At 42.4% G+C, this 24,268-nt stretch overlaps 1 protein-coding gene across 1 annotated transcript in view; it reads right to left on the bottom strand.

Annotated features, from left to right (window-relative positions):
* The window catches only part of LOC119912482 (multimerin-2-like), a 38,506-nt gene extending 14,816 nt beyond the window's left edge, over nucleotides 1-23,690 (bottom strand). Inside the window, 5 exon segments of the mRNA XM_038731690.1 lie at nucleotides 1,269-1,472; nucleotides 7,016-7,081; nucleotides 8,476-8,582; nucleotides 11,058-11,180; nucleotides 23,431-23,690. Coding sequence (XP_038587618.1) covers nucleotides 1,269-1,472; nucleotides 7,016-7,081; nucleotides 8,476-8,582; nucleotides 11,058-11,180; nucleotides 23,431-23,687 — 757 coding nt within the window. The 5' untranslated portion in view covers nucleotides 23,688-23,690.
* Nucleotides 23,691-24,268: the final 578 nt, after the last annotated feature.

Here is a 24,268-nt window from a genome sequence, read left to right as displayed (position 1 = left end):
ACTGCTGAGTGGTAACTAGTTTAGTTTCCCACATCAGACTCTTTTCACAGCAGAGAGTTTGACTTGTCAAAGCAGGAAAAGCACAGGTGGCATTGACCCTTCGCTAAGCCACGCCCCCCTTACTTACTGTTGCCTGACGGACCTTTGACACGGCGCGGCCACTGTCTGTTACTGCACTCCCCGGAGAAATATTGTCTAATTTTTGGAAAAAGCGATCTCAGAAAGAATCAGACAGTTTTGCAGTTGCATTGTGCATTTAAAGGTTGTATTCAGGCTGTCAGACTGACTCGTACGGACGTGAAAAAAATGAAAGAGAAGCTAAAGCCTACCAGTCACACAGTACAAGTGAACCACCGCATTCCCCGACGACTGAGACAAAAGACAACGATATCAACAGTGTTCCTGTACAGCTGGGTAGGCTTCTGTTCACTATTACAATCATTAAAAAGCAGAACAGCAGGACTTTATTACGCTACATTCAGTAGGACGTTAGCTAGTGTTAGCTAACTAACGTTACACATGGTTGTAATAAACAAGACATACGGGTTCCAAACCAGAAACAAAACCAGTCGCATGAACCGGAGGGCCACTGATCTTAGGAAAATGGAGAGAGGTCCTCACGTTATGGGAATATCCGGTGTTATGCCGAGAACAGCATGCACCTCCAAATAATGCTTTTAAACGCTCTAATATCCTTTGTGGGGTTCATCAGCGGTGATAAATGATTTGAAGTATATATTTTATGAACATTTAGTAGCATTCATTGAGATTCAGCAAAAATATGCGGTGATAACACAGTTTGATCATTATGCAGAGCAAAGAGGTGGATGCATAATTCAGCAGAACAGATGATGAAGGCTGCCTGCCCAGATTTGCATCCACCTCTTCCCAGCACAAATGAGCGTTACCAGCCGCGAGGGCAGGCGTGCAGAGCTCTGCACAACCGGGCAAGACGCCGCCAGCAGAAACAGCTGATCAGACGTGAGTTACAAGTTTGCTACGTAAGAACTTATTCAGAAAAAGTGTTTCCATCTTAGCGCATAGTCTTTTTCGACAAAGGCAAAAACCAGCTCAAGTGAGCGTAAAGATTTATATATATATATATATATATATATATATATATATATATATATATATATATACTTTGGAAAAATACAGCAAAAGAAAGCAAAAGATTGAGACATATACTGCACTGTGATTGGCCAGCTGCGTATTTGGGGCGTGGCTTAGCGAACGGTCAGTTAATAACAGTATAGACCAAAACTCACCAGGAAGGTGGTGTTCCTCCTGCTGGTGGTGGTGGTGCGTGTCGGCAGCGTGATGTGGTGTGTGATGGGGGTTATGGACGTGGCCTGGGTCCAGGGCGGGGTGGCTGGAGTTGCGCTGGTTGTTTGAGTCATACAGCGCGCTGGTGGACGCCTGGTGGTCGTTCTGTTCGCGGTTCGGGTCGCCACGCTGCAGCTGCTGGACGTCTGAAACACACAGGTGAAGATGAAATGACGCCTGTAATAGAGAGAGAGCGAGGGCTGGAAGTAGAAGTCTTTTAGAAAATGTACCCCAGTAAACTGATGAGTTTCTGGTCTCAGCCGCTAGTTTCAAGTCTTCTTCAACACAGCGTGATGTTCATTTAGTAAATTATGGTCCCATTTAGAGGAACAGAGACCAGGAAGCAGGGGAGGCTTTAGGGCGGGGCTACAAGCTGATTGACAAGTCTCTACCATGGTGACCTGTCAATCAGGATAGTGGCGACTCATATCCACAGCAATGCGTACATTTAACCGGCGCCATAGGGAGTTGTTTTAAGCCAAAATTAGCATCCCAGTTAACGTGAATTACAGATGCACCCTGCTAACCAAGCTAGCTAGCTCCACCCTCCCGCCCAAATATGGTCACATCTGGTTCCAAAACAACAAGATGGCAAAGGCCAAAGTGCCAAAGTGCCAAACTGGAGGCTTCAAAATGTGACTGGTAACGTCACAGTGACTATACCCACTTTTTTTGCACCGTCTATTGTACAGACTTTATCTTTACACGCACACTAGTTTCCTGTGCTGTGTCTAAATTTGCGCTCTTTCATACTTACACTTACTATTTTGAGGGCATAAGTGTGTTCACACAGAGAAGTACGGAAAAATGCAGAACTGAGTACTCGGATGGCGCACTCATAACGGTGGAACGGTGGACACTTCTCACCCTCAACGACCGCCATTTTAGCTGCGTAGCGGAAGGGGCGGAACCAACAACACAAGAGAAGCGGGAACCAGCAGAGGCAACGGCCGACAACAGAACGTCTTCTACAAGTTTCGTACATTATTTCATCACTAAATCCACCTCTGAGAAGTTTTGAGGTGAGAAATCAAATGTGCAGATGTCGATTATTGAGTTTTGATTAAAAATGTGCTCCAACGTTTTCGGAGTTGAGAAGCTCCGCAAGTGGCGACGGGGGAAGCCAAAAAGGCTGGCTAGCTGTCCACGCACAGAACCCTCTGCTCCGGCAGAGGAAAACACAGCTGTAAGATAGTTTAAGTGTTCGTACTGCTGAGTAGTTTAAATTAAAAGAAGAGACATCTGGTTCGTGATGTACAGAAAATTCTAGGCTTGTGAAATAAATAAATAAACAGAAATAGTATGAAAAGGGGACTGGTTTTTATTATTATTATTATTATTATGGCTGTTATTTTGGAGCTCTGCAGGCGGCCTCTGTGCTGGGGGGATTGTGCAATCTCGCAATAGTCGTTTCCGGTTAGTGCAGCAGTTTTTGATTAGACTGCGGTGTGTTATACTTGTAGGCTAAACGCAGCCTGCAGCAGAGACGAGCAGCGAGCTACAGAGGTATATGAGCTCAACTCTTTCTAACTCCACACCAACAGATTTCTTTCAGTTTTAAAGAGGCAGTCTTCAGCCGACGCTGACTCAAGTGACATCACTTGAGGACAGGTATGAGGCTTCGCACAGCTCCCCCTGAGACACTAAAGGCTTTTTAAACGTTTTTAAAACACATGCCGTCGTACCCTCCAACACCTGAGGTGCAATCACTCCTATAACTCTATTTACTAGAAGTTAGCACTTTATTTACCCTGTATGCTCTGCAAGGCGATGGACAGACATCCCCTTCATCTCCGAGTGTTGATCATCAGTACATCATTTACCAGCATATTTGTTGTTTTACTAACTGCCATGTAATTTGAGAGACCTGTGCATGAACTGTGCATGTAAACAAGCTTACTAATGTAACAACTAATGCGGATTAGAGTTAATAATAGACAAATAAATCAAATCACTCCCTATAATCCTGTGTATTTATTATTCTCGTTGCTAGGTTTATTCTGTGGCAACATTTTACGTTTTTTGATCATATCAGTAAACCTTCATTGACCTGAATTGAACTGAGATATACATACAGGAAGTGTGGCAGACAGGTAGAGACAGAGGGGCTGATGGGAAACAGGCTGATGTATTTGGGGATTTCTCAGCTGTGTTTCCTCAGTTTTTGTTTCACTCTGAGGTCATTGTTAAACTCTGAGTCAGTGACAGGATCAGAGCAGGAACAAGGCGCTCCGTATCAGTGACCTGCAGTCAAGAGTCGAGGGCAGAAATACCCAACGCTGCATCTGCAACACTGGAGAACAAACAAAAAGAGGAGGAAGTCCTGCAGTGTCATCAAATCTGTTTCCGTCGTCATTTTGAACTCCACAGCTGAGACTGAAGAGTTTTTATTTAGATCAGTGACCGCTTGTTCAGCATCCACTGGATGGATTGTCATGGAGGTTTGTACATGGACTACCTTGTGACCTCTGTGTTAAACGAGCCGTGAACTTGTTTTTGCGTGCTGTCTGAGTTTTTGTCTCAGAGCTTTGACCCTTTCACAGTGTGCTTTCGGTTCATGGAAGTTAACTGGAACATTTTGGTCGGCTAGAAATATCTCGTTCAGCATTCGGTTGAACTAAAAGGAACTCTAATGTGTTGCCCGTTTTTCCTGTAATGTTTTAAGCCTGTTTTTCACTAGACGGAAATTTGCATCCCAATAATATCGCAGTTAACGTGAACTACGGATGCCCCTTGCTAGCCAAATTAGCTAGCTGCACCCTCTTGTCCAAATATGGTCGCAACGAACCAAATTGTTCAAGTGTCACTGAGTGAAGCCCGGAGCGTATCCCAGCATGCACTGTGTTGGAAAGTGGAAAGAGACTGTGAAAAGAGAAAAAACAGAACAGAAAACACCAAGAAATGAGACAGTTCAGTCTTATCCATCCTTCCTTCCATCCTTCCATCCTTCCTTCCTTCCTTCCTTCCTGACCGACTTCAACTCCCTTCAGTCCTTTAGGAACAAAATTCATTGATTGTAACTTTCTACAGCCTCACAGTGTCATTTCAACTCAACATCTGAAGGTATCAAAACTATTTTAAATGTTTCAACTGCAAGATTTTAGCAGCATGTTTATGAAACCTCCCGATGTACAGGAGGTGGACACATTAATAGAAACACCTGTCATGCCTGTGTTCAGGTGGTAAAGTTTAGTGTTTTTGTGTTGTTGAGGTGTTTGCGTTGGATTTTAAGGTGTTCCTGTTATTGTGTCTCTGCTGGGCTGCAGTTCTGTTGATGATTTAATTACATCGACTTCAGCTCGCAGGAAGTCGGTTCAATCGTAGGCGTGGTGGGAGCGGACTGTACCATGTTCGAGGTGTGTGTGTGTGTAACGGCCTCTTTGTTTGTCTTTCTTTGTTAAATCAGCCTCTAAAGGCCAAAGGTCTATTTTAGTCAGATTTTTTCCCACAAACATCGACTGTTTTGAGTTCTCAGTGCCACTCATGGTACAAATATTTCACGTTGTGTACACTGGACATATCCTGCAGTACTGCAGAGCTGCACTGTGGCTGAGTTCACCTTCAGTTTGCAACTCACTACTGGTTTTTCTGTTCAGAGTGCGTTGGTCTGCTTCAACGAGACCTTTTTACCAAACAAGTGAAACGCTCACATTTATCTTCAGCGCAGTGAGAAGTCTCCACACGCTGCACTGAAACAGGATGTGATGTCACAGGTCTGATATAAAGACATATTAAGCATCAGAAACAGCAAGAGCTGGACGCCAAACAGGACAACATTGACTGAAGCGTTTGTGCCGCCGCGGCACAAAATGAGTGGATGATGAATTTTAAATGGCTTTTCTAGAAAACTGCCCAAAAAGTTAAAACCTTTTTTATTGTTGTTTTGTGAGAAATGTTTACACATGTTATAATCATCAAGTCATCTGTTAACCTTTAGGGCCTGTGTCCCTGCGAAGCGTATTTTTACCAGCTGAAAACAGCAGCTGCTCTTCTGGAAACGGCCAGCTGGGAGTGCAGCGTTTTTTTTGCAAGTAGGCTACATAATTTTACTGAATGTAAAAATGTCACCACAAACTACCTCGGCGAGGAGGCACGTCGTTTCGTCCTGCCCCTGCTGCGCTGTGATTGGACGGCTTGTGATTAGATCACTGCGTTTTCCTCGGCAACCGGGGAAAAAAGCGGCAAGCGCGGAATAGGTGCATTTAGTGCATCCTGAGGGGAACGTGAAGGTCCGAACCGCATTTCATGCCAACTCCTAAAATACCTCGAGGGTCAGAATACACAGCACCTCTACGACACGTGCTGTCATCAAGGGTCAAAACATGAAAACACCGTTCATCCACCTCCCGACATCTGAACATCTGGGCTCAAGGTAAAACAAACAGACCCTTTTACGACCGATAAAAGCCTCCCGCCTACTCTCGGCCCTCGGCTTGTCGCTCTTCCTTTACTTCTTCAGGTCACAGCAACATTAGTTTCAACCACCGTCAGGCTGCTGTGACCTCTGACCTCTTCTTACAGTGTTCAACAGAATGGCTGAAGGCCTCTGATAACAAACCTCAATCAGGACGCTGACGCACTCCCCCTCCTTTAGTGTGTGAGTCGCTGCTTGTTTACAGGCCGAGGATGTGTGTTGGGGGGGGCAGGAGCAGCTCACCCACACCCTCTTCCCCAGAGGAGGTGGGGAGGTTGGACCTCCTCCTGACCTGAGGGTTTATTGAAGGTGAGCGTCACTCAGCACTTCACAGCTTCCTCACTTTGTTAAAGAGGCAGGAATGAGTCAGGCTGACACCGTTAACGTCGAGACTGAAGGGTGTGTGTTCCCAAACAAAAAATAAAGAATTTTTAAAGGCAGGATCACAGATGGATGTTTGACTGGTCTGTGCCAAACATAATCGTTGAAACTTGAACACCATCAGCTCTCTGCTGCTCAGACCATCAGGGTGAAAGTTCGGATCAGGTTCAGTGTGTGTCTTTGTGTTGAGAGTAGTGGGGTCACCAGGGCTCAGATTCAGGGTATGTGGCAAAACACTTTGCTCACGAGACACGATGTAATAACAAATTATTCATAATTCAAAATAATAAATAAAATTCAAGGGGCAGGTGACAAATATAAATGCAGTTTTTTTCTCAAGCAATTTCATTTGTTATATAACATTTCTTGCTGCAAGCTATTTTTCAGAACATATTTTAAAAAAATGGACATGTCCCCAGCGTCCCCAGTGTAATGACACATGGCTCACTATCTGAAGAGCCAAGATGGCGCCGGCTGTGGGCAACGCTCATCTCCCTTCTCTCCCAATCAGCCTCACTCGCACCTCGTTTTCTTATGTTTATATTTGTTCATTATTCTAATTTGGTTCCTTAGATACCCTCGTTATATTCTACCCTCACTACCGCCGGTGGATCGGTAGTACTACCCTCTACCTAAAGTGTTTTGCACTGTAACTTACACATATTGTACATACTGTAAATGTGTGTATAATATATACACACACATTTACACACTTATTCTGTGTTATATCATTCTTCTAAATTAAAAGTAGTTTCCCTTTTTATTTCTATCTTTAATGCTACTTTTATTGTATTTATTAACTCTTCTCTAATTTATTGTTTTATTTTATTCGAATGTAAAATATGTATATGACGAAACTCGACATGCGCGTGCAGGTGAGCAGCGTCATCGTACCTGTTCTCGCCGTTTCAGATCGTCCACCCAGAGCCGAGCTTCCAGAATCCAGCTGCGCGTCAGGGACTGTCAGAGACAAACACATCAGGACATTTATTTATTCAGATTCTGCCGCTTTACATCTTATGAAATAATCTGGTTTGTCTCACTTCAACAACCAGGAAGTGGGTTTTAAAAAAAAAACACCCTCATGGAGCGAGAGGAAAACTCTCTGACTCATGGTGGGAAAAAGATCGATACACTTTGAGTTTTGGCGCAAACAAGAGGAGAGAGGATGTCCTCCTTCAGACATCTGGTAAACACTGCACCCTAACACACACAGTCTGGACTAAATTAAACCCCTGATACCAAAGCTGGGCTGGTTTTCTAAAAGGACATTTAAAAATAGACCCCAGTGGAGAAAAATAGAATGACTGGGGTAAAAAACGATGATCCAGACTGAGCTGGTACGCAGCACACACATATCTGTATTTAGTGTAATCTACAAGTTGAACTGACCAATCAGTGTTGGAGGCCTTAGCCCTGAGATGCTTCTGTAACACGTCCACAGAAGCAGGTTTTGACGATGGAGAAGGATGTGTGGAATGAACCAATCGACATCTCTCCCTTTGCTGCATCGAATTACATCCTTTATTTTTTGTTTTAAGTGTCCAACGTGAGCCCGACATTGTGATAAATCAGTGGAGAAGTGTGAAAGAGCTGGAGTCATGACGTGGTTAGCTATGCTTGTGCATAAAGACTGGAAGCAGGGAGAAACATCTATCCTGGCTCTGTCCAAAGATCGACAATATTCTCGGTGAACAACAGTGTGTCATCCAACCGGCACGTCTGTGCAAACCCTCTGCTGTGGTTCTCAACCGTTTTCTGTCAGGCCCCCCTTCAGAAGCACCACCGACCTCAGCAAGAAGATTTCTCTTCTGCATCAGTCATTAATAATAATACGAGCGATTGATCCAGATTAGCAAAACAGCCTTGTTAGCATCAGATCCCTTTGTTTGAAAACCACCACATCCATCATATTCATGCAACCGTAGCAGTGGCTCTACGGGGACCACTGCTCTAGCTGAACAAATGCTCATATTAGCACATATACACGTGTGTTTGCTGCGTCAGCACTGTTCAGCCTGGTGGAAAAGACAAACTCTTAAACACCAATATAAAAACCATAAATACGTGACGCCAGCTGATGAGCTGAAAGTGGAACAGTTCTGCTGCACATCAATTTAAAAAAGTAATGAGATTACAGTCATTTGTTAAGAGGAGAGGCTGTCTGCGCCTGCCTCCAAGTTTTTACAGGTGCAAAGTTTCACCCCGCGAGGTCTTCGTCAGACAGACATCTTGTTCACGTTTCCTGGAAACGACGTTGCACAATAAGTACTTGTCGCTATGTGGACAGCTTCTCCTTCTTCCTAGCTGCTGTTGGAGCTTCACCCTTTTCACGGTAACTTCTGCAGACCCACCTGTGTCCTCACAGTTGTTTCCTCCGTGTCCCGGACAGCAGCGCCACAGCAGGGCGGTGAAGGTCTTCTGCTTCTGCCTGTACACCGGCCGGGTGGCCAGCTTGTACCTGCACACACAAAAACACACACACCTGAAGTTCGATGAGGGAAAAGTTGACGGGGATCTGATTTCAGATCAGTTCTGCTCTGCTGTCAGGTCAGAATGAAATCAAACTTAAACTTTCCAGGAAGTGAGGTCAGACAGTGTGGATTTCAGCTCAGCTGTTATCTGATGGTTTCCACAGAGGGCAGTTTGTACAAAGTCCTCCACATGTCCGTCTTCAGCTGAAGGTACCGCAGGAACATGTGGGAAATCTAATTTACAGTAAATGAGGTTTTTAAATGAGAGCAGCAGGATGTCTGACTCTGGATCAGGTTTCAGGAAAAGCTCCAGTTTCTTAGTTTGCTAGTTTAATAACTGTTCCTGTCAGTTGTGAGAACATTTCACTCAGCAGCTGTTAGACTTCAGCTGTACGTCCAAGCTCTTCTCCAGCACGTTGGCTTTACTCACCAAACCTTTTACTTTCCCTCCGTTAATACTTACAGACAGTTTTTTTTCTAAGCAGAGCTGAAGCTTTTACAATTACACTATGAGTATTTTTAGACTCAGTATTTTGGAATTAGGCTACTTTTGTGCCACACAAAACATGAATAAGTGATTCACAATGTTCCCACAGTGAGTTTATTCCTGGCTGTGTTGGACGTGTTGATCCAGCATTCAGGCCCACTGGTTCACAACCCTTTTCTCTTGTGACCCATAAAAATGAAGCAACTGTGAGTCGTGACCCCTCATCAGGCAAAGGTATCCAGAACTTCACTGGAACAAAATTAGAGAAGAGGCTGAAAAATAAATATCATGTTGTGTAGTAGAATTTGTTTGAAAACATAATTGAGCCTTTAACCAAAAGAAAACATCCGTCACACCTCACACTGTCGGCCCACTTGTGCTCGCTCATCAGGCCTCTTTGTTGCACAGTCAGTTTATGATCTGATGCATCTGTTTGTAAGACTTTCTGCAGTTTATTTAAAATCCTGGATACTTCCTGAGTGCTTTAACTAGAGTTCAAGTTATTCCCATTAACAAACTCAATCCAGCTGTATCTTCCACATCACTGGGATAAACTCTCCCGACTGCTCACGTTGATGTTTTGGATGTGAAGCTGTGCAGCTCCGTTAATCAGACTTTATTCATCCTGGTTCGGCAGAGTCGGGGCTCTCCAGGTGTTTTAGGGGGCTTTCACACCTACGTCGTTTTGTCCGGACTTTCTGACTTTTCAGTTTGGTCCGAACCAAAATTGCAGGTATGAAACCTCCCACGGACCACAGTCCGGACCAAACAGTCCGGACCAAACAGACGAAATTTGGGCCGACCAAAAGAAGAAGTCTCGGTCCGGATCAAACTGAACCACGGTTCGGTTCGTTCCTGGTGTGAAAGCATTTTTTTGGATGGTTCGCACTTTCAGAAGATTTACAGGAAGTTTGGCGGTTGACGTGTAAACCAATAATAATAATAATAATAGTATAGTGGCAAATATGCATATGTTCATTTTTTATTCATTCATTCTTGTCAAAGATACCCGCTGAGCTGTTTAATAAACCAATCAATGTCCAGTACAGGGAGACGCAGCCCACATAGAGGATGACGACAGGACGCAAGTGTGATCATGTAAAGTCCTTTAGTGCGGTCGCAGAATTGCAGTGAAACCAAACCAAAACTAACCGAATGTATCAAAACATGAGCTTTGGTTCGGATCTCGGTGACGACTTTCCTTAGAGAGCAGGTGAACTCACGGCCCATTATCCAATGAGGACTTGACACTTAATAACATGGCTCTGCTGTGGAGGAAGCTGCATTTCTAAAGCAGACATTTCAAAATAAAAGTACCCAGCAGAATGTATTTGAAGTCGCCTGCCTGTAACTCCGCTGGCCTTTGAGGGAAATTAAAGCTTTAATAATTAAACAGACTTGACTGAATCTGATCACTTGACAGCCAGAAGCAGCTGTGGCTCTGCATTATATTTCATTCTCATTCATGTGTTCTTAGGTGGTAGGTGGTGGCTTAAAGATACATAATGTATAACGTACATTTAAGTACAGGACTCTCAACAGACATGATTACAAGTCAGCCAACTACCAGCAGAAGAATATATCAAGGATTAAAGGACTTATGTCTCAGCAGGACCTGGAAAAACTTATCCATGCATTTATCTTCAGTCGTCTCGACTACTGTAACGGTGTCCTTACAGGCTCCCTAAGAAATCCATCAGACAGCTGCAGCTGATTCAGAACGCTGCTGCTCGAGTCCTCACTAAGACCAAAAAGTGGACCACATCACTCCAGTTCTGAGGTCTTTACATTGGCTTCCTGTCTGTCAGAGAACTGGTTTTAAAAATATTACTGGTGGTTTATAAAACACTGAATGGTTTAGAGCCAAAATACATTTCTGATCTTCTGCTTCGTTATGAACCATCCAGACCTCTCAGCTCGTCTGGGATCAGGTCCCCAGACTTTTAATCCACCTCTCTTATTGTTGTGTACTCACATGACCAATTCACAGTCGGGCGTCCCGCTCGGACACGGACTCCGAGACTTGATGGTGTACTTCTCTGTTCCGCACTCCATGGCCACGGTAACCACGCGGTTCTGCACGAACGCACACCAGTTCCTGCACAACACAGACACACAGAGTCAGGATACTGATGCTGAGTGATAACGTGTCCACAGTGACTCAGGAAGACGGATCACGAGCTCATTTTGAAGGTCTCGAGGACACACACACATATACAGAGTCTTTGACTGCTGTTAGTTTGTTTGTTGCTGCCTCCATCCTGTTTGGGGTCGGAGGTCAAACACCGTGTCGTCTCCTCACTGACCACCAACAGCTAACCTGTTACCTTTGGACAGAGTCAGGCTAGCTGTTTCCAGTCTTTATGCTAAGCTAAGCTAATGAGCATGGTATCAATCTGAACATCTAACTCTCAGCATGAAAGAGAAGAAGTGAATTTTAAAAAACTATTCCTTTAGCAGACCTTCTGTAATGCTACAAGACTTTTGGCCTTGACTACAGTGCACACGCACAACTAAAGAACAGAGAGGAGCAATGTTTTTGCTTTTTGTAATTTGGCTGAATGGATCATTTAAAGTGCAAATAACAAACTTTTTATCTGATCAGAGCTGCCGTATGAGTCACTGCGTCTGACAGCTGGAAAGAGCAGCTCACAGAAAGCTCAACATGGCTGATCCATCACGGAAAGTTTGAACATCTGGCAGCTGAACAAACTTTACACGATGAGGACCATGCCATGTGGACAAAAGCTCCAGAAACGGCGTGCATCTATCAACTACAACTCCCAGAGTTCTTAGACGCACACTAAGATCTTTTATTCACAGTAGATGTCGAGAAAAATGGATGTTCAGTAAAGTTTAAGCCTGGTATATTTTTCTTCCTGTCAACAAATCTCATGTTGAGAGTCAAACCAACAACATGTCAGTCCGTCTCTCACTTTGACTTCCTGTCTGTGGCTCTCAGCTCTGAGCCCATTTATTCCTCCTGAAGACGTTAATCTTTAAAAACTCCTCACAGATTTATAGATTTATGTTCAAAAAGGCTCAGTAATTTCCTCAAACAGCTGCTCGCTTTAGTTAGGGTTAAAAGGGCTCATCTCAGAGGTTCAGCAGAGTCATGAGTCAACATATTCTCATCACATGTGCATCATTTTTCAACATTTAGGGCTCCACGGCAACAATAAATATGCAACGTCCGGTTAGACTTTCAAAAGAAGTACTGCATTGTGGTTCGGTGTAGGCACCAAAAGTACTTGGTTAGGTTTAGAAAAAGATCATTTTTGTTACTAACCTCAGTTAACTTACGTAAGTTAAGTAATGTTACTTACACAACTTACGTAACCTAAATAAAAAAATTCAATGTTGACTTTTTGTTTCCCCCACGGGAAACAAACACCAGTCTCCTGACTGAAAGTCCAGTTTCGGGCTCACCACCTCCTTACTCTGACTCTACTGTTAAATATCCTGCACCTACCTACCTTTAGCGTAAAAAAAATGCCACTACGGGGTTTCCCCCAGTGTGTTAAACTATGCCGCCCAGTGCGTTACAAACTGATGCCAGCGCCTGCGCGAAGTGGTGAACGGTGTCTGACAGCGCCATGGCTAGCTAACCATGATGGACACAGGAAGTCTCACGCACAGTGCAAACATAGATACAGGTGACAGGACGAGTGCTGATTGAAAAATCCAGTTCTGGTTAGAAGGTCTGAGAAGGGAAGGACACAGCCATGAGTTTAGGAATCGGCTCTATAACAGGAAGATTTGCTCCTGTCTTTGACACCTAAGACAGAAACGCAGTTAGAACATGTTTCTGCAATGAAGCCTCAGGATTTTAAATGTGCCTTCCCCCTTCTTTTCAGCTGTGCCCCAGTCTGTGTGTGTGTTTACTGTGATGTTGATGTTGGACTGTTTGTCTCACTACTTCCTGTCTGTGCCAACAACAGCTCCGAGAGTTCAGCTGCACTGTTTCATGTTTCACAATCGTTCCTGTGTTTCTGGAAGTGACTCTTTATACAAACATGTTCCTCATTGAATAAGCAAACACAGTCCATTATCTCACATTTGATTTGCAGATTCAAATCCCTCTCTTTTCCTGTAAAATATTCAAATATTTCAAGTACACAGTAAATGTATCCCCCTCCCTCCTGATCTAACATCGTGGGTGAAGGCCAACAGTCCTCTGCAGCACTGCCAACCAGTTTTATGTTGATAATGTTGTTGTGGACCGGGCGGAGAAAAAGTTCTTCACATGGAATCAGTGCGTACACTGGAGGATGAAGTCACCCAGGAGGTCTCCCATAAGTCTGTTTGTGGGTTCTCGTGCACGTTCACAAATCATGAAAGAGAGCAACATCTTTACTCACTCTGTGATTCACTTTCTTAATAAATAAAACAAACACCGTTACCTTAATTAAAAATCACTATATGGCGTTTGTGGCGTGACAGAGCGATGAGGACAAATGCAACAAAAGCTGCACCAACTTAAATAAACTTTATTTAATCAGGAGGGAGACTCGGAACAAGAAACTTTCAGACAACAGCAGACAATAACAACACCAAACGACGACAACAGACCAACAACAAGAGTCATTAAAACATCAGAAAAGCTTGAGGGCAGTTTGCAGTTCACATAAAAAGGTGCAGAGTCCCTTAAACTACCAAGATCAGTGCGCATGTTCAGTATCTGAGGTGACATCGTGCAGATTTAACAGTTTTAGAGATAAATATCATGAGATGAACTGAAGAAGAGCATACCGAGAGCAGTTATGAGTGAAATGTGGTTTAGCTGCTGCAACGAGCTACTAAATAAAACACAGCCTTACATGAGAAGCCTCGTTTGATTTTGAATCTTTGAGTCACATGTTGAATATGCATTTTGAATGACCCGTCTCTTCGGTTTGTACCATTTCAAGTTTAACGTCAGGACAGTCAGAGACGCAGGGGGATGCACTTGGTCTAATCGACATTTAAGTAAGTTCTGAATACTGTTACCAATGATGTTATTTACTGTGCACAAAAAGACCAGAAACCGTCTCTAATCCTGATGCCGGCTCCAGTCTGAGAGCCGATTTCAGGATCAATATTCTTGACAGGTCGCACTTTTTAACCATCAATGTGACAGAATATTTCACTGTACTGCAGAATGAAGAATCTTGCATATTTATTTCCTGTAAAAAAAAAGAAAAAGAAAAAAAGAGTGTAACTTGGGCAGCGACCAGCAGAAGTACCACTAATTGTAGAGCCGTCTCAGGAATCAACATCTTCAATCTGGTGGGATTATCATACAGTAATAAAATCCGTTGTTCCCACATGTGACAAACTCCTCTGACTCAGAAAAGCCCCGTGTCATTTCCTGTGGCGAGCTGTGACATCACTGAGGGTCGTCACCGGAAACACACACACACACACACACACACATATAGCTTTGGACAGGAAGTTCCTCCTCATCCTGAGCTGCTGTAACACACAGTTAACCTACACATGTACAAACACACTACATTTATCTGACAGCTTCAGTTACTTTACAATGTCAGTTTTTTACACACGAAACACATGAAGAGTTTATAAAATATGATGTTTTGTTATAAATTAAACTCCCAAACAGGTGACTGGATTAGTCGGGTGCCAGAAAATGAATTGGTTATTTTTCATGAGAACAGATTTAATATTGCATTGGTCCACAAATGTCAAGATCTGCTGCTTTAATTATCTTAACAATTTAAATGTTTGTAATAAAGTTGAGTTTTGGACTGCTCAAGCATTGATTTCACTACTTTCAGAATATTTACTAATAATCAATCTGAAACTAAACAGTTCAGAATGAGCTGCAGCAGCAACATCCTGCTTTAAATTAATGCATGAATAATCTCTCATTATATAATACAGACTAATATCAAAGTCGCAGGACATTTTTCTTTCTGTTTTGAGTACTTTTACTTTCAATACTTTAAGTAAATTTTCGATGCAGACCTTTTACTTGTAAAGGAGTACTTTTACAGTTAGGTTTGATGCTTAGCAGCTAGCTTAGCTCTATGTCGATATTTAAATCTGTGCATCAGAGAGCCTCCAGCTGTGAGGGCAGAACTGCAGAATAAAGGTGTGTTCAGGTGAAGATTATCGTAGCAGAAGTTAGCTGTCAAGCTAGCAACATTAACTCACCAATAAACTAAAAACATTTAGTGCACGGTGGCTTTTTACAACTTCTTCTACTCTGGAAACGACACGACGAGACCTCTGAGAGGGAATCAGAACAGGAAAATTGCAGCCGCACAGATAAACAACGAGCTGAAAGTCACTATGAAGATTCAGCTGTTTGTTCTCAACCAGAAACAACAACTCACTGTCAGATTATAAGCTGTTTTGACTCAGTGCTGTCCGACTTGTGGTCTACAGGTTTTGTTGTATCCAAACACACCTTCCGCAGCCCAGAGAGCTTTCATGCACAAGTGAGTTTGAAAACATCCACAGTGGGCTGAGAGGAGATTTGGGGATTTGAGTGAGCTGGAACAACATCAGAGAATAAATCTTTAATCTTCGCCTTCAGGTTCATTTGTCCTGTCAGACTAAACTCTGGGCGCCAAATGACATCAAATAAAGCTTTTCTCTTTCTGGTCTTCTTTTGTCCTTCACGTGATGCGGCCTAATCTCAGATATTTCCTCCTCTCTCCTCGTTTTAAAAACATTTCCAAAGCTCCCGTGGTTCCAGTGGTGTAAAGCAGTGTCTGTTTGCAGATTAGGGAGTTTCATTCAGTGAAGTGAGAACTGATAGCATCAGGTCAGTGACGAGATGTCCTGAGAAGATGATGTTTAATTAATTCCAGGAGTTATTTTTGTGATGAATGATTGTAATTTCCTGGAATGGAGACTTGCCTACATTACCCAGCATGCATTTAACCCCCCCCCAGAAAACCTGTTGGACTTTTATCAGAGGATGAATGTTCTTTCAGGGTAAAAAAAGTAAGAAATAAAGGAACACTGTGCTGTTTCTGCGAGCAACATCTGTAAAATAAGCAAAAATACTTTTAATATATATTCTAAAATAAAATAATCATAATTTTAGACATTTTTCAACTCTTTGTTTTTGTTTTTTTGTGTCTTAATGGTCGTTTAACTTTCCGGCAAAAAGCGGAAACATTCCTTCACACGGGGCTCAGGTGAGCCGGGTCCGTTGTCCATCCATGATACGAACAAGCCAGCTACAATCCACTGATGGGAGGTTCGTTCAAATGAGGCAGTGCAGAGAGAGCTGCTGGGATTTTGGGGGGAAAATGTGTTTTATCCGCTCACTCAGCTGCCACTTTGGGGCAAACTAAATATTTAGAGCAAATGTGCAGCAATGACAGAATACTGCTTATAATATAAATAAAGTATATTAATGAATCACTCTTCAGCAACAAGATGAGTTTAAATTGGCAATGTTTAAAGCAGGAACGTCAGTAACTCTGTTTCTAAATTAATGTTTTATTCTTCCAGCTGGATCCTCAGCTGGAAGAAAAGTTTCTCCTCCAGTTCATTAAATCCCTGCAGACAGGTGCTGATAAATCTGCAGCCTCTGATTCCTCTTCCACACCAAAGTCATGAGCCTTATCCACTGCGACGCAGGATTAAGAGCATCGGATACCTACAGCGGCTCCCTTACATTCAAGATGGCAGCGAGGATGAGAATTATTCATGTTGTAACTTTAGTGGATCATAACGGATCAGGTATGGAATTAATGTGCAGATGCTCCAAGAGCAAACCAGACGGTAGGTATTGCTTTTAGCCTCGCCGATGCCTTTTGCCATGTCGTAATGCGTATCGTGAAATGGCGATGACTGTTATCGGTCTGCACTGAGGAGTGAAAAGTCAGCACTCAAAACCACGAGAGCTCTTTGAGCATTCAGTGCACAAAAAATGATCTGCTGATGGGTCCAGTAGTCTGGAGATTAGCTGCACACACACACACGACCAAAAGCACGACCCTCTCCAGGTGCAATGACAAAACATCACAAAATAACTGCTGGATTGTGTTAAAGGCGTCAGACTGAAGAGATGTAACCTTGTAAAAGAGAGTAAATTGGATTTTCTTTGAGTTCACTTCTTTCCAACACAAATATCCAGTCATTTGGTTTCATTTTGAGCTGTCAGTCATTCTGTAAGAGGAGGCGGCGATTCTCATTTTTAACCATGGATCCTAAAATCTGAACTGAAGACATCTCTTCTTTATTTGGCCTGAGCCTCAAAGTGTCACAGCTGTGGTCCGTCAAACTGTCACGTTCTTTAGCTGCTTTCAGTTTGTCCTGGTTGGATTTGTTTTGGTGAGCGTTCAAGAAAGAGATCAGTGTTTCAGAGCGAGACCTTCACCCGTCCTGAGAGAGACGGAGGAAAACAAGCTGTAGGGTTTCTGCTGCAGGTCCAAGAGTTCAGTTTCAGATCTGAAAGATGTTTGTGAAGCAGCGAAAGCCTGAATAATGAGACTGCAGGAGCCCCGAGGACCAAACGCAGAACAGAAGAGGGATCAGCAGGTTTCATCCAGAGACCAGCAGTTTTTTCTTTCCCCAGTTTGTTTCCACAGAGCTCAGAAGGTGTCACGAAGAATTTTAAATATAAAATTCAAGCAGATGAAGTAATAAATCCTGCTCACAGACGAATAAATAGGTTGTGTTGATGAACTATGATTCATGTTATCAAATTGACCCTTCGCTAAGCCACGTTACATTCGTTACGTTACATTCGTTACGTTACATTCAGTAGGAAGCTAACTAACATCACATTAGGAACAATCCACAGCCGACATTTATCTGGATTTGTTTTAGGTTTTGGAAAGAGAATAAATCGTACTTCTCCTTTCAGCCTCTCTGGGTAGCGATTGTAACTATGACAAGACAGACGCAGGAACAGCGTTTGACCATATGTTAGAAAAATACAGCCAGAAAAAGCTAGAAAACGACTCTTTTTGCATCAGAGTGAATGCAGCGCAGTGTCTCCTCTGTTAGAGCGAGACCTATACTGCGCTGTGATTGGACAACTCCGTATTGGAGGCGTGGCTTAGCGAAGGGTCAATTATGTAATTTCTCTACAGGTGTCACAGAGAAAGAATAAATTCATGAGTTCCAATTAATGAATCATGTGTCTCCATCACACCTGCTGGCTCCATACGTTCGCAGTGTTGTTCTATATCATCTTTTCTTTTTCCTTTCACTTGCATTCGGTGACCTTGTACTTCTCTGCGTATCGAAAAGGTCAATTTATACTTCTGCGTCAAAGTCTACGCTACATCCGACTCAGGAATTACACCACCAAAACGCTAATGGGCGGTGGGGTTTCTATGTTTCACTGTGTTGAGTTTCTTCTTCTTTGTATCACTCCCCCCAGGATTTCACGATGTCGCGATCACAGCTACTAACACAAATTCAACAAATCCCTGTGAATTCAGCGCAACTTTGTCACCCTGTTTACTTTAGTTTAACATGGCGACACATTTTGAAGTTCTCAGGGAAGATATTTTGGTGCTCCCTCATGGATAAAATGGGCTGAAGTGACACCAGAACTTTCCAGGGTCTGATCCACAAGTAAGAAAACCTTTCAACAAATCTAATAACTAAAACCCGGTTTAGATCAGGACAGTAGTTTAAAAAAAAAAGAGGTGCAGTCTGGTTAGTTCACGTGTGCTCTCTATAGCTTTTAATCCTTTGGGTACTCAGTTTAAATCAAGGATGCACTTCCTGTCTTCTTCAGCTCCTCCCAAACCTTATCTGACCGTCAGAACTTATCAACCTGCCTGATGATCAATCTGATAACAAACGCTGTCTTTAAATCCGTCTCCAGGAGCGTCGTCCTTTAATCTGCCAGCTGTGGGCCTCCTGATAACGGCTGAATGAGCCGTAAATGATGCCTTCATGGTCACGTTATCTGCACGCTCAGAGAGCTTTGATCTGAAAGTGTCTGCCCACTGCTGCTCTTCTTCTTCTTCTTCAGTCAGACAGAGGCGGCGTGTGAGCACCTGGAGATTAAGACTGCAGAGGGAATTAACAGGATTTTAGTGAGGCCTTTTATTGAAGCAGGTCACGACACCGAGATATCTTCCTCTCAGCCTGGAAGGCCACCATGACGAAAAGGAAGAAGCGCAGAGACAGGAAGACTTAGGGCCCGATTTACTAACACCCCGAATAAAGTTAACAAAAGTGCGTGTCATTCTACAATATTGCACGTGTATTTTTAGTACATGTTAAGGGTGATAAACTAAGAATTATTGTGTAGATGACAATAGGAGCAAACACAACGGAGGTGGCAGTATTTAAATGAGGGGTTTGCGTGTTTTAATGGTTCCCGCCATGGAGAGCTGGGAGGGAAGAAAGCAGCCACAGCGTAAAAACCTGGGTTTGTTTTATTCAGTGCGTGCAGAGTATGTGGAAATGTAGTACTTGGGACAGGAAACCCCAGCAGAAACAGCTACAGTATGCTGGAATGACCCGCGAGGAAATGTGGGGTTGCAAGAAGTTTGGGCATCGCAGAAACTCCTTCTTGTAACGGGCTCCAAATCAGCCCTTAGGTCAGCAAACAGCTCCAACATGGCACGGCTGGAGAGGCGTGATGTGTGCGTTATGCGTTCCTCAGTCATGCCACAAATATTGACACGAAGGGAAAAAACCCTTTCAACAGTACTGCCAAAGCTTCAAGGAAAATACAAAAGAACAATTCAATCCTACAGTTAAATAAATCAAATAAATTATTTATTTCTATATATTGGGTATAGAATAATATTGTCTAATATTTTTAATTTCTCTACCTCTTCTTTCATTACAGCTGTGTCTCCTTCTCGCAACAATAACAGCAGCCATCTCTGCAACACTTTGCACCTTCCTTTCAAACGTATTAAATACAGACGCTGTCGCACTCACATTAAATTGCGTTTAGGCTTGTTAGATCACACTGTGTGTAGTAAATAAATGTATTTGCATGTTACCCTCCCAAAACTTTACACAATAACATTGAAACACCCCAAATTTCATTTTCATGAAGGCAAAAGTAGTAAATGAACAACAGGTGCTATCTTGCACTTTTGAAAGACGTCATTCTGCTGCACAACGTTAGCAGATCAGCTTACGTGTTAATTTGCTTGTGATATCAAGTTTGCACACGTTTTTACTCACACAGACCTTTAGTGAATCTGACCCTTTAGTATATACTTAAAAATAAGAGCACATAGATGTTTCTCCATTTGTCTTTATCTCTCTGCAGAAGGTTTCAAGTTGATTTCATAGAAATGAAGAGAAACCAATGGGAAGGAAATCCATCTAAAAACTAATGATGTGGAAAATGATCAGCTGGATTTGTAGAAGTAAACGGACTAAAACACCAGAATGCTCCTTTAAGTTCCTCTGAAACTTTAGATGTTCTCCTCTTACAGCCAAACAACAAGCTTCTTCACCTCCACTTCATCAGCGCTTAACTACCTGTTGACCTCTGACCTCTGAAGCGAGTATAAGCACCCCCCCCCGACCAATCAACAATCCAAAGATAACGCTGAAGCTAAAAGAAACAGCAACCCTGAAAGCTGCTCTCCATTACAGCAACAGCACCGACTCGCAGCACAAAGAGCTCCGTTTGTAAACGAGGTCATTAAAGCAGCGTTTAAAGTGGGGGCGGCGGCGTGGAGGTGGTGGTGGGGGGGTCTTTCAGCTAAGGGAGGGTTGTTTTGTTAACAGTCCTCAGGGATCTTTTTATCAAGCAATCTTTGGACGAGTGCTGTGGTATAATGTACGTATGTGGGTCAGAATAATGAGGGTTCCTGTATGAGCGCGCTCCAAAAAAATGTCACCCGAGACATTTAATCCTCTTATTTAGTCTGTCGGTCAGCGTCGCACGTCTCGCGGCTAAAACAAGCGTCCAACTCTCAACATGCTGCAGATCAGATCACCTCTGGCCTCTTGCCTGTTTACAGTCAGCTCTGCGTTGTAAACAAACAAACCAACAGTTTGCAAGGCCGAGGCGTGCACAAAAGAAAAGGCCATGTTTCTGACCTGGAAGAGAAACACGCCTACTTTTATTTTGAAAGGCTTGGATATCAACAGGTTTTTGGATGCGCAGGGAGGGCGCACGGTCGAACAAGTCTTTTAGTCGCCAGAACAGAATCTCATTGCACTTTTTCAGCAGGTCTAGATTCTTTGTTGCAGTTCATCCTGAGGAGAACATGAACCATCACAGTCCGTCCAACAGTTCAAGCGTGGCCCAAATACTTTGGTACCTCTACTTTTAAAAATAGAGTCTGGCTTATTTCTAAATATTGCACATCCTGGTTTAAACTCTAGATTTGTGTTTCTTGTCGTCTGTTGGTACCTTTAAAATACCTGGTTGTTAGTGATTGGATAGGATACTTTAACATTTTCAATATAAATAAAGATTTTTTAGTTTAGTTTAAAAAAGTTGTAATTGTTTTATCTATTAATATACAGACACACACAGTTAATGTTTTATTTGTTCATTTTATTTAAATTTTTAATATTTTTATTTTTAACACACACACACACAAACACACACACATTTACTGTTTTATTTATTTTATTTTATTCATTTGATGAATCATATGAATTGAATTCACAATACACACACGTTTACTGTTTTACTTATTTTTATTTTAATATTTATTTTTACTTTATTTTTACATTTTATATATAATTTTATTATTATTATTATTATTATTGTTATTATAATTATTATTTTATATATTTTACATATTTATTATTATTATTTACTTTTTATATTTTATTTATTTTTTTATTTATTTATATTTTACATATATTTATTTTATTTTTTACTTTATTTTTATATTTTACATATATTTATATTTTTGAACTGATTGGTGGAGTGTCGTGTCCTTATACTGTAAATATACTGAACGCTGAACAACAACACTATTGATGCCTAAATGAGCTTTTTCAGACGCTGCCTACAATGACAGATTACTTGTTGATGAAAACATTTTCCTCACTTGATTAAACCTGGTGGAACTGAAAAGATGAAGATAACGAGTGAGTTGGTATTTGTTGGTGTTTCAGTCAGTGCCACAGTGATGGCCAGATGGACGGACAGACACAGATTTCATCTTCAGTGGAGACATGAAATAATAAACTGCAGTTAAAGATTGTTTTCTGCGCAGTGTGAAACGTGTGAGGATCGGCTCGGTCTAACACCTGGAGGAGAGACTCATAAAACGAATGTCTGGTGTCTGGGTTGCGTGGCAGCAGCCTGGGAGGTACCGGCCTTCTTTTACGCATGCTGGCAGTCAAAACACTGAAACGCTCCCTGCTCGCTACTTCCACATGCATCAGGCGTGACTGGTGTGTGTTTGTATAGGGCGCTCACTTCTTCAGCCGTCTTTGATGGTTCACACCTGATTTTAAGATTAAAGTTAGAGAATCAGGTTTGCGTTCAGGGTCAGGGAATGTTTTAGGTCCCATGAAGCGTATAAAATGCAAACATCTGTGTGTAAAAACGTGAGCCCCAGACTGAACTGCGAAGTCAAGAGAAGCTAGCCATCACAACATTAGCTCACCTAAAAACATAAGCGTTATGTAACATCCCACAACAGAGACACCAAACTATTTTATACACAGTTAGCAAGCTTAGGCCAGTGGTTCCCAACCTCGGGGTCAGGACCCTCCAAAGGGTCACCAGACAAATCTGAGGGGTCGTGAGGTGATTAATGTGAGAGGAAAGAAGAAGAAACAGAGTTCTGATAAACAAATCTGTTTTCAGTTTTTGGAATTTTCTCTAATCTTTGATTTTTAGTGAGATGTTTGGATCATTTGACCTTTTTTGGGCCTCCAACGGTTATTTAGATGAATCCATGTGAGGAGTTTTAGAGGAGGAGACTTTATCAGCTTATCATGTTTTTTATTTTTATCCAGAAAGTAACTGCAAATGTCAAATATATGTAGTGTAGTAAAAAGTATAGTAGTAAAATGGAGATACTATGCCACTGGCTCCCAGATATTAACTTGGCGAGTATAAAGCTATTACTCACAGGAATGTGCAAAGTCATATTTGGTAAAATTTGCAAAAATCAGAACCGTGTCAAAGGATATATGATTAATATATATGTGACTGAAAATTTCTTTTCACGCTCTGTTGATCTGCTGATTATTTTCTCAATCAACGCTCACAAAGACTGTGTGGGTCATTAAGAAGCTGGAGGAATTAATATCTATAATATCTGCCTTTAATGATTAGTCAACAATGATTAAAATAGTTGAGAAAAATTGATGATGGATTAACTGACTCATCTTTGCAGCTTCATTCTTCAGTGAACGCGGTCGAAAGCAGAGGAAATAAGTGGTAAGTGAAGCTTGAGTTCAGGATCTGGACTCACCCGGATCGGGCTGGGTAGCTCCCTCTCTCTCGCAGTGGGGGGGTCTCTGTCGGCCCGGGGTGGAACCTCTCGAGGTGAGGGGGGAACGCTGCTCCTCCTCCTCCTCCTCCTCCATGTGCTGCTGCTCTTCCTCCCAGCTCCTCCTCCTCCTCCTCCACCTCGGGGTCTCGTGCTCTCACCTCACAGCGAGCGCTCACCAGTAAGCCCAGTACCAGCACCAGTTCTCCCACGGCTGCCATGTCTGCTCCCGTCCACATCACTGAGTGGAGGCTCGCACGACCACCAGCAGCTTTTAAACAGCTGGAGGAGAGAGAGGAGGGAAGAGGAGGAGGGAGGAGGCCACACCTCCTTTTTCCTCTGCTGGTAGTTCTGACTTGATCAGATATCACATCATGTCTGAAATAGTACCAAAAGTAAAAGTACTCATTATACTGTATGTATTTAAGAGTGTTTTCATCTTAACTTTCCGAAACATTTTATTCCTTTAAATACACAATTTTTCACCCCGAGTCTGCGACATTTAGTATTTTATGTATTTTACTTTTCTGTCTATGATCTGAGACGTATGAAGTAACAGAAAATGTAAATACTCTAACGAAGTACCTAAAGGTTGTACTTAACTACAGAGTAAATATTGTCCACCACTTCCATTTTTTTCATCAATAAAGAGTTTTCCTTGTTAAAATTCAATTTCAATAAAATTTTATTTATATAGTGCCAAATCACAACAACAGTTATCTCTCAGCGCTTGTTATAAAAGAGCAGGTCTAGACCATGATGTTATTTACAGAAGCCCAACAATTCCCACCAAGAGCAGCACTAGGTGACAGAGGCAAGG

This window comes from Micropterus salmoides, unplaced genomic scaffold (assembly GCF_014851395.1).
Source record: "Micropterus salmoides isolate LMB-PRFRI ecotype aquatic unplaced genomic scaffold, ASM1485139v1 Ms_hic_scaffold_2, whole genome shotgun sequence".
In the NCBI taxonomy this organism is placed as follows: domain Eukaryota; kingdom Metazoa; phylum Chordata; class Actinopteri; order Centrarchiformes; family Centrarchidae; genus Micropterus; species Micropterus salmoides.
This window is presented reverse-complemented; position numbering and strand designations above follow the sequence as displayed.